This window comes from Astatotilapia calliptera, chromosome 4 (genome assembly GCF_900246225.1).
Source record: "Astatotilapia calliptera chromosome 4, fAstCal1.2, whole genome shotgun sequence".
In the NCBI taxonomy this organism is placed as follows: domain Eukaryota; kingdom Metazoa; phylum Chordata; class Actinopteri; order Cichliformes; family Cichlidae; genus Astatotilapia; species Astatotilapia calliptera.
In genome coordinates, this window is record NC_039305.1 from 32,855,190 (window position 1) to 32,866,328 (window position 11,139).

At 46.6% G+C, this 11,139-nt stretch overlaps 1 protein-coding gene across 1 annotated transcript; it reads left to right on the forward strand.

Annotated features, from left to right (window-relative positions):
- Nucleotides 1–1,938: 1,938 nt before the first annotated feature.
- snrnp70 (small nuclear ribonucleoprotein 70 (U1)) lies at nucleotides 1,939–10,906 on the forward strand. Its single transcript, XM_026166246.1, has 10 exons — nucleotides 1,939–2,160; nucleotides 2,487–2,640; nucleotides 2,729–2,791; nucleotides 4,712–4,766; nucleotides 4,855–4,919; nucleotides 5,022–5,084; nucleotides 6,836–6,917; nucleotides 9,542–9,643; nucleotides 9,805–9,904; nucleotides 9,986–10,906. Exons 2-10 carry the CDS (start codon nucleotides 2,494–2,496, stop codon nucleotides 10,707–10,709), a joined length of 1,401 nt encoding a protein of 466 aa, XP_026022031.1. The 5' UTR covers nucleotides 1,939–2,160; nucleotides 2,487–2,493; the 3' UTR covers nucleotides 10,710–10,906.
- The last annotated feature ends 233 nt before the right edge of the window (nucleotides 10,907–11,139 follow it).

Genomic DNA, 11,139 nt, shown 5'->3' on the forward strand with positions numbered 1-11,139 from the left:
CTGTTCATAGAGAGACTGTTCAGGACTTTCTTGACCGTCTACCACAGCTGTAGCTGCTGCTGGAGCCTCACGTCGCAGGCTAGACCGTCCAGTTTAACCACCCTCAGACTGGGCAGGGTCCTTCAAAGGCTGCAGCCCCTGAACTTGGACACAGCCTGTAGACTAAACTATAATAATATAACAGACAGTATATAACTACAAACTCTGGCCAGCTGTGTCGATCGCTTATCTATTTTGGCCCCAGCTGTTCTTAATAAACACTACACGATGGTCCCACGTGACCTTCGTTACATAAATGCACACACAATCCACTAACACGTCATTTTCCAAGTTGAATTCCTGTGCAGAGAACAGACACAGGCAGACTACACTAACAGGATGTGATGTTACAACAATAGTCAAATATTAGTGTGTAATATTTGTCCAAAACACATTTCTTTGTTATGGAATAAAATGAATTCTAAAATCATCTTAACCAATAAGAGTGGCATTTTCTAGAACTTCATGTGTGTAATTGGACATTTCTTACCAGCGTAAGCTAAAAAGAAATACAACCATTTCATTTAGTTTACTAGTTTATTTGAAAGACACAAGAATGTGAAACCCTGAAAGTTACAAATGTAACGTGAATGAAATGGGAGCTAAACGCGCCCGACCTAATGAAGTCAAGCTGCCTGTAGGCTTGGCGCTTGGCCACAAGGGGGCAGTAGTTGGCTGGAAACTTTAATATTTTATTGGTCAAGAGCAACAAGAATGACGAACTGTTTAAATGTGGCCACACAAACAGAATATCCAGTGTTTACTTCCTGGTTTGGCGGAAGCGTTTACCACACATCTGTTTGACCGGCTCCAGCTCATCTGGAAGGCACGTGCCGTGCCAGGCTAGGTGTCCCCAACAGAACGAAAAGAAAGAGCCGATTCTCTAAAAAGAGCCGGAAATCCCATCACTACTAGACACCCTCATCCAAGGAGGCCGAGCCAGGGTTGATCAGGCCCCAGAGTGTCACTGGTTTATGTTAAAATGTTATTTTTCTTCTTCTTTCTTCTGCTTAGTTTCCTACAGTTTATTTTCTATTCACTGCAACTGACAAATAATACCTCTTTAGCATTTATGGAGCCTCAGTTCTTCAAAGGGATAGAAAAGGTGACAGAGAGGAGAGAGCAGAGCCGGAAGTGGCGCGCCCGACCGCTTCCCACACCTCCCCGCCGGATCGGGCTGTACAATCCGACGGGGAGTGAAGTTATTATTTTATTAATGCACAATACAAATGAATTATTGGCGGTTTGTTTTGAAACAACTGTAATCTGCATATTTTGACTTGATTTTTAAAGTAGCTCTAATATTCCGTCGTAGCTTCGTTTCAGGCTCTATCCATGACTTTGTTGGTTATATCTTCAAAGGAACCAAAACGATCCAGTTATTTTGGACTTTTTCTGGAACAACAATCGCTTTGTCTCATACGCTACAAAAGGCTGTGAAGAGTCAGAGGGTGTGTCTTTCTTTTCATAAATTAATGTCGACTCAAAACTTTTTTTATTAGCAAAATCAAGTTATGCACCATATATTATTCATTCAGAAAATATAAACTTCGTACCAATTAGCAAACTTTGTACAAAGAAAATAAAGATATAAAGACGGAATCATAAAGGTTAACAGAGTATTAACTCACTAAATCAAAGTCTTCCAAAAAGTAAACAAAAATGCAGTTTTTTTTAACTAAAGTCAAAGATTTAACCAACAAGTTTAAATCGTTTTTCCAGTGTAGGGTTGGTTTGGTCTTAAAAAACGAAATTTATGTATATATTGCTTACACAAGTTTAATAAAACATTAACACCCTATTTGACTTTGTTTTCCTTCATAAACACTCCGAACAATATCATAATGTCGACTCAACGCATTTCCTGAACGATTCGTTTTACGACAATTGTCGTTATTTTGCGGCATCCCGCCATTTTATTTGCGAACTCGACACAGTTAGCTATTTGTCGCCGCTGCACGCTGTGGGTACCCTGAAGATCAGATTCTTGTTACTAATAGATCCAAGTATATTATCTCCTTCAGTCGAAGTAAGTTTGTCACAAAGGACCTGGTCTACCTGATCTCGCGCTTCTTCTTCTGCTACATGATCTGAAATTTGCTAAACGCTGGAGGAGAGAAGGTAAGACTCCGCATGTTAGCATAGTGAGCTTGGTGGCTAATTCGAAAGGCTCAATTAAGCGCTAAACAAGTCGATAGGACTTAAAGTAAAAGCTGTTAGCGCGTACATTTCAGATATCGTTGCCGTGCTGTTTGTAAGTTAAGGAAGATGTTGGGTGAAAATGAAACGCGTGCTAGCCTTATGGTTGTAGGAGTGTCGTCGTAATCAGGACAACAGTTAGCATGTACCGAGAACTTCCGCTCTTGGGGCTGTCGCGTGCTTGCTTTAATGCCCGGATTGATCAGCATATAAGCGTCAATGAAGTGATCCCCCTGTTGTTGCAATAGGTGAAAAATGACGCAGTTCCTACCACCCAACCTCCTGGCCCTCTTTGCTCCACGGGACCCAATACCTTTCCTACCTCAGCTGGTGAAGTTACCCCACGAAAAGCACCACAATCAGCCCTACAGTGGGATCGCCCCGTTCATCAGACATTTCGAGGTGAATGTAAAGTCTTCTGTGCGCTTTGGTTAGCCCTTCTTCTTCCGTCCCGCATTAGTCCTGTTAAATATCTCCTTTCTCTGACCAGGACCCGAGAGATGCCCCGCCTCCGACAAGAGCAGAGACCCGTGAAGAGCGGCTGGAGAGAAAGGTGAGTATTCAACCTGTTCTCCTGCACACAACAGCCCATAATGACACCGCGAAGAACGTTTGACTGACAGCTTTGCAGACACAGTAATACTGGCACCGTGTAAGAAAGTAGTTCAGATTACATTCAGAAATATTCAGTACACTGTAAGTCCAAGAAAACAGCCACACAGAGAGAGGACCGGAGCATTTAGCTGTCACTGAATGATCTGTACATTATACAGCATATAGAGAACAGGAGGAGTCAGTGTGAGGGAGGAGCTGTGCTGGAGAGCAGTTTGTTCAGTCACTTCCTGTCCCTCATCGACTCAGACGCCTCCCGATTCTGACCAATGACGCTTCCAGCCAGCTGCTGCCAGAGAACGTCTGCAGGCGGCATATTTCAGATCTGAGGTGACTGACTGACCCTGTGCTGCTCCAGTCTTGTTAACCACAAAATCAGAGAGAGTGCTCCCAGAGTACGCACCGAGGCCTGAGCAGTTTCTCACTTAGAAGCAGATGTGGTTGGATAGTTTTTTGTTTGTTTGTTTTTTTTAAACGAAAAATGTAGCAGTAGCAGCAGCATCCGCCTGACAAGAGGCTGGTGAGCAAACTGAAGAGCGAGGAAGGATCAAGAAGCAGCCTCTCCAGGACCTTTGAGTAACCGTGGCGTCCTCCACAGCACCGGCACCTTTTCCTGCAGCAGAATCAAGCTGAAGAGAAGCTGAGAAAGTTGGCTCAAAAGGTTACAAATGTGTGTGGGGTTTGAGGACTCACAAGCACACGCTTCAGTCCACACACACAAATGCAAAGCAGTGTGAGCACACGTAAAACTACTTTATAAAAGCTTTTACCCGAACCTGAAACCAACCATTTACACACCACAGAAGAAGTTTAGCTTCAGTAGCTGGATCGTTTTCTCTGAATAAGCTTTCTGTTCATGCCGATGTCTGAAACTACGCCTAACGTCCCTCCTGCTCACGTACAAAACTTTGAATATGTGTGCACGAGTCGCCCCATACGCACACGTCACGTTGCATGCACGAGGTTCACGCTGCTAGCTTTGCACAGATCCACAGATGTAAGCTGTGTCCCGGTGTAACACTGAGATGTTTCAGATCATCAGACAAAAAGAATGCACGTTTCTATATGAAGCTTTTATTATTAAGGGGGAATGATAAATGCTCTGCATTTGTATGGATTGAAGCATGCGCCTGTGAGTCGTCAGGTTACACACAAATCCCTGCACACATTCGTGTTGTTCCTTCATGCTTGTGGATCATTTGTAACCGTTTTGAGGCCAGTTTCTCTCCACACTGCTGGACAGCACAGGGTTTGAGCACCGTGGGATCTGGTTCTTCTTCTTCTTCTTTCCACACTGGAGCTCTTTCAGAGTCAGGTTCTCCCTGATCAAGACCCTCAACTACAGCTGCACAGATCAGCCAGGCAGCCGGCTCTGGAAGTGCTGGTGGTTCCAGACGTCGTCCATGTGTAGACGATGGAGGCCGCGGTGCTCTTTGGGACCTTAAATACTGCACACGTTTTTCTGCAGCCTCCTTCACCTACAATCCAGCCTCTGAGGACAACTCCTTGGACTTCACAGCTTGGGTGTTCTCTGACTTGGACTGTCAGCTGTGGGACCTTTTTATAGAGAAAGTGTTTCTTTCCAAATAATGTCCAGTTCGCTTTATTTACCACAGCTGGGGCTCCAGTCAGGCTGTAGACATACCATCTGACAGGTGATCAGTGGAAACGGGCATCTTGTAACTTTATGGGGTGTTTTGTGAAGAATTTAGAGGTGGGAATGAATTTAATCCAATGCTGAAAGAGACTAGAACAGATGAAGCTCTGTGAAGTCTGTATGTGTCCGGTTTTCTGAGAATAAAGCAACGATCGTTAAGAAAGCTGAGCACTAACCATTTCTGTGAATCTTTTGTTTTTGTAGAGACGAGAGAAGATTGAAAGGAGGCAAGCAGTAGTAGAGACAGAGCTGAAGCTTTGTAAGTTCCTGACACGGCACACGCTCTGCAAACGCTGCATGATGTGGTGATTTGGCCTAATGTTGCTTTTCTGTTCACATGCTATCAGGGGACCCTCATAATGACCCCAACGCACAGGGCGATGCCTTCAAGACTCTGTTTGTGGCACGAGTGGTTAGTATATTCAAATAGCTGCCTGCCCAAGTGTGTTGGGCTTGGGTTTGTTGGGTTTGGTGTTACCTGTCTGTGTGAACTCTAAATATCTTCTTTCTACAGAATTATGACACCACTGAGTCCAAGCTTCGCCGAGAATTTGAAGTGTACGGCCCCATCAAACGGGTACGTTTACACGGTCCCGTCTGAGTAATGTTGTGCTTAATGTCTTATTTATTCAGTTACTACTATTTTCAATTGTCGCGTACAGTACACACCTGGCATCGGCACACTTGTGTGTTGCCCCTTAACTATCAAATGTAGCTGTGCAGCAATGGTGAATCGAACAGGATGTTTGAGCCGCGCTTCCAGCCGTCCAGATCCAGCTAAGCCTGTTCTGCAGTCTCACAGTATCAGTGTCATGCAACAAAGATATCAAGGTTAGCCTTTAAAACGGTTGCAGGTCACTTTCTACAGGAAGACAAATGTTACTCTTGATTATTGGAGTACTTTCCACATGCTGTAATAATTGCATTGACTGTCGGGCTCGTGTGCTGGACACGTGTCCAGTTGAAGTCCAGTGTCTTTCTAAAGGTGCTCTGACATGAGCTTTTCTCCAGATGTCACTAACAGCTCATCTGTTGAAATCATGGCTGTGCATAAATGAAGTGTTGAAGGCCGAGTCACGGCAGCTCGTTCAATCCCAACCTGCACAAAGCTGTGTCGTTACCGAGGTGTCACACAAGGAACGTCTCATTATGAGGAGAACCAGTGAGCTCTCTCATGACCTTTGCAAACTGGTGGCACTGGTTACAGAAACATCTCTAAACTCTGCAGCAGTGCTGGGCCGTAGTGGAGAAGTGATCATTTCACCATAAACTGGTCACAGGAGAGCCAAACTGAACTCATCGTCGTTGAATCAGGAGAGCAGCTCATTCAAACCCAAACCTCTGTTGTCTTGACAACGACACACCGTGGTCCCCGAGTCTGACAGCGAGCTACACGGAGCAGGGGCATGCTGTTCCCTCGACGTGCTCCTGTGTCGTGAAACCACGAGTGTTGCTATAACAACCCCACGCACATTAGCTGGTACTCGATTGTCATGGAAAATGATCAAAGTCCAGTTGAGCCAAGCTGGTAGTAGTGGGAAAGGGCTGTTTGGATGCCGTAATACCAGTCCGTGTTTGTTGGTCCAGAACCACACCTGAGGACCGGACTGGTTTGTGCATACAGCAGCTGTCAGCTTTCTCCCATTCCTCGTTATTACACATCCTTTATGGACAGCTGTGGTTGGATGTGTTGCGTGTGTGTAGCATGCCTTGTTACTGACTTTGATGTCAGTAGCACCTTTAGAACATCAAAGATCGACGATGTGTTCAGTACTTCTATTATGAAGACAAGCTAACGCATGTGCACGTGCTGGGCAGGTCGCTCAGGCGTAAACTCACCAGCCACTTAATAAGGTCCACCCTGATAGTAACAGGTTGGACTCCATGTTCACCTGAAGAGAAAAACTCATGGATTCCTCAAACTGTAGTCCGTATCGCCTTCATGCACATCCATGATGCTGAACTCCAGCTCCTCCATGTTTCAGTAGCACTCTGATGGATTCACATCTGTGACCCAGAGCTCATTTATCCACAATGAACTGATTGTCATGTTCAAGAAACTGATCGACTTTATCACACGGTGTGTTATCCTGCTGGAGGCAGCCATCAGCAGAGGGGCGTGTCCTGGTCCTAGGTGGGCGTGTTGCTGTCAGTGCATGCACATTCAGGATGCTCTTCTGCTTACTTTGGTTGTAACAACTTGTGATGTGAGTTACTGTTGCCCAGGCCTGCACGATATGGCCTAAAATCCATATCACCGTATAATTTGAAGCATGTGCGGTAATGATTTATATTGTGATATATTCTTTTCTTCTACTGTTGTTCCAGATTTACATAGTCTACAACAAGAGGACGGGGAAGCCGCGGGGCTTTGCATTCATTGAATATGAGCATGAGAGAGACATGCACTGTGAGTACCAATATGAACCCAAACATAGTTATGTTACTTAAAGACCAAATACTGTGTGCAGGGCGTTTCTCCTCTGCAGCTCTGTTTGTAACAGCAGCAGCTTTCTCTGTAGTGACTGCTGCTGAGTGAGAGCCCAGCTGCTGGTTAGTGCTGGAGCTCTGCTGTGTGTGTGTGTGTGTGTGTGTGTGTGTGTGTGTGTGTGTGTGTGTGTGTGTGTGTGTGAGAACGTGCGTGTTGCGTGTCATCAGTCTGGTCTAAGAACGGCGTTCTCAGCAATAAAGACTTGTTTTCTTTTTTGCATCTTGTGTGTGGGGGCGGGGTCAACTGTTTCATTTGTGAGCCTGAACATCTTTGCCTGTCAAAGGCACATTGTCTTTTTAACTGTTAGGCCTTGTAGCTTTGTGGAAGAGCAGCTCTCCCGGTTGGACTATAATGGTAAGCACATAGTCAGACTGGTCACCAAGCATTGAATGGGTTTTTTACCAGACATGTGTCAAAGCCCACGTTTTACAAACTTTTATCGGTGGTCTTCAACCCTGGTCATGGTGAGATTAATTCAGCCTTTCCACACTAGCGAGATACGTTAAGCTGGTGGCGATGCCACAGTAAATACTGTCTCTTTAGTCGAATGGTGTCATCGAACACAATGACGCCATTCTGGGATGTTGGTGCAATCAGCTCTTCAAGACCAGAGTTGCTGAATCACAGTTGTGTAGTTGGAGCAGGGGATGAACTGATGGGGAATGTGGGGTAAACAGTGTATTAACTGTATGTTGTTCTCATTGCCACTGCAGCCGCCAATCTGTGATGGCTATTGGCCAGAGCTGGCTGGCAGATGATGATGGTTATGATACATCTACACCCTACTACCACAGCTCAGTATATGGTTGGTATAATGGGTTTGTATGATGGGTAAGATTTTTTTCCACCCTCCATCTCCTACATAGGGATAGGGTTCAATGGGTAAAGCGTCTTCTTGCAGACCCTAAAGAGCTTTTATTCAGACTTTTACCATTGAACGCACCCGACCGCCTGTCCTAAATGTCACCTCAGGTTAATGAAGGCAGTGGTAGCTGAGCCTGAGAGAGCCACACGCATGATTAAATGGCTGCCATTCGCATTAGCTGGAGTTTGTTGTGACGTGGAGTTTGCAGTCTTTCTCATTGCACAGCACTAAATTGCTGCAATGCTTAACTTGGCAGCCTTACAAACTGCAGACTGTCACCAAAAAGCTTTAATCTCATCATTTATTTACTGATAATCTTGTTGTTCATCACAGTGAAGAGTGAAGCTCCACACGCTAATCAAGAGGTTCCTGTGCTGTCAGCTCAAAGAATAAGTGTTCCAGGATGGGTCCCCAACAAAATGGATAAGTTAGTGCAGGGGCTGCAAAACATCTTTGACTATCTTTAACATGATTCACTTGAAGTTTCCGAGTGTCGTGTATGAGCCCCCCAGTTTGGGTTTTCTTCCCTCAACCAGGCTTGTCGGGGTCATGTGATCAGCCCCTTTGCGCAGCCACAAACAAACCGTTGTGGTTCTCAGTCTCGCTCTCACTTAGCTTTAATGATTGTCACTGCGTATCCAGCAGACAGTAAATGCAACAGGAAATGACCGCCCGGGGCCAAAGTTTCCAGGTGCTAGTTTTTACAATTCCAGTTTATAACATCTGCGCACTGAATGCATCTCAGCCTACACATCCATGGCATGCCAGTGTTAGGAACATTTCTTTCTCAGTAGGTTGGAGTTGTGATAAAGCCAGTCCTGCAAAGAAGCCCAGTTTTGTTTGTTTTGGGTTTTTGTTTTATATTTTTCCACGTTTCCTTTTCCCCACGTGGTCCATGTCAGTAGGACTGGTGGTAAAATCCTTCTTGAAGAGGGAAAGGGTTCGGGGTATGGTAAGTAGATGTGCTGTGACACTGTCGTGGTGTGGAGGTACTTTAGTGAGGCCTTAAAGCTCGGCCTGAGCCTTTCTGAACTCTTATCAGTGAAATGATGTTGTGTCTGGAGGGTTTTGGTAAGGCCCCTTTCATGGATGGTAACGTTTTAGCCTTGGCTCCACACATCAAGTAGCTTAGTCTGGACCGTGGCACGTTCTTCCATCAGTCAACATGGGTCATAACATTGTGTGGTACACGAGTGGACAGTTTGCCAGGTGCTGATGTTCCTACTGTATGTTGCTCTCAGTAAACCTGTAAATGAAAGCAGCTTTGTGTAATAACAGAAGCTGCTGCAGCTTTTTACCAACAGCTCGATGCATTTAAATCTTCTAGAAAACAAAGTCTTATTGTAGACGTGTCAGCGGGTGGCACAAAGGTTTAGCAGCAGTGAATCCAAACATGCCACAGCTTTATGAAACAGCACCTTAGTCTATCAAACAGCAGCTCTTTGGTGTAGCTGGTGTAGGACCCCGAGTAAGTAAAAGAAACGGTGTAATGTAACAATCACTCTTCGGGTGGAAGGAAGTCTACTCCCATTATCCTTCGACTTTTGCCCAGAGAGCAGCCATGTCGGCTTCGCCTGCTCCTGGTCAGTATAATAATGCACTGTTTGTTTCCTTAGCCATATTCCCTCGCTCCCTTTCCTCACCTTTTATCTTCCCTCTTCCCGTTACTCTTCTCCAGCCGCCTATAAGCATGCTGACGGGAAGAAGATTGATGGCAGAAGGGTCCTGGTGGACGTGGAAAGAGGACGTACTGTCAAAGGGTGGCGTCCTCGCAGGCTAGGTGAGCACTGCTTTCTAAGTTGTTCGCCGTTAGGCGTCCCTCCACTGTGGGACTGTAATGTGCAGCGCCTTTGTTTTTACAAGGTGGCGCTGTAAACATTCGCCTGAAGAAAGCGGACTTCTCATGAACATGTTAGAAATGTTTGTGGTTTCTCTGTCTAGGTGGTGGACTGGGTGGCACCAGGCGAGGCGGCGCTGATGTCAACATCAAGCACTCTGGTCGAGATGACGCGTCACGCTATGACGACCGTCCTCTTGGGGGGTGGGTCTTCGTTCTACATTTGTAATTTGACGTAAAAATACAAACTGCTGTAAATACTTATTGCAACTGTGCTGCCCACAGTGACCGTGACCGTGGAGACCGGAGGGAACGCAGCCGTGAACGGGACAGGGACAAGGACAGAGAGCGTCGCCGGTCCCGATCTCGCGAACGCCGTCGCCACACCCGTTCCCAGGAGCGAGAAAGGGACCGACAGATCGTAGCAGCAGAGGACAACAGTGGTAGTAACCGGCGTCGAGATCGCGAAAGGGAGCGTGGGGCGGCATCGGGAGGAGACAGCAGGAGCAGGGAGAGGAGTCGAGACCGGAAGAGAAGGAGCAGGAGCAGAGATCGTAAAAGAGACAGGGACAGGGCGAAGGGGCCAGAAGGAGGGGAGGAGATCGGCCAAGGAGAAGCTGCCCCCGAGGTCGGAGAGCGCATGCTGGAGGAGCACGAGGGAGAAGCGAGTGAGGGCTTAGAGGAGCGTAGAGACAGGGACAGGGACAGAAGGCGTAGCCACAGGGACAGGGACAGACGCAGGGGAGATCGGGACAGAGACAGGGAGCACAAACGGGAGCGTGGCGAGAGAGACAGGGGCGATCGGCGAGAGGAACGGCACAGCTCCCTGCGAGATGACGTGGGCCCTCAAGACGACATGGTAAACGAGGATGATGGAGGAGTGCCGCCACAGATGGAGGAATACAGCCAGGATGGGATGATGGCGGGCCAGCAGTCTGCGCCGTCAGCTGATGGCTACGTTTCCAGTGAAAATGGCTACAAGATGGAGGCTGCAGGAGACGAGTACTGAAACGAAGCGCCCGTCGGAGCGTCTCGTACACCGTCTGTGTTCGTTGACCTTTGTGATGTCAGAGCCTTCCTGTCAGTCTGTTTCTGTAACCTGGTGTCATGGTACGCTCAACATGACCCCACTAACGTGTGCCACTACATCACACTCTCATTTTACTGTAGCGATGGTTTTGGTTGTAGTCCCCCCCCCCCCCCCCCCCCCCAAAAAAAAACAAACAAACAGACACAAATAAACTTTGTTTTGAAATGGGTCGATGGTGTAGCCATTTTAATTTCCAGATCTAGCAGCCACGTGAGTTTGGTAAATGTGTCCCGATGAGCATCCTGTCAGGTTGAAGATGTAGTGTTGTGGCAGTTATGAGCTCTTCTGTTTATTCCTTTTTATTAATCTCCTGCTGTTGGTAATATTTGCAAGGACATTTTAATAAAGA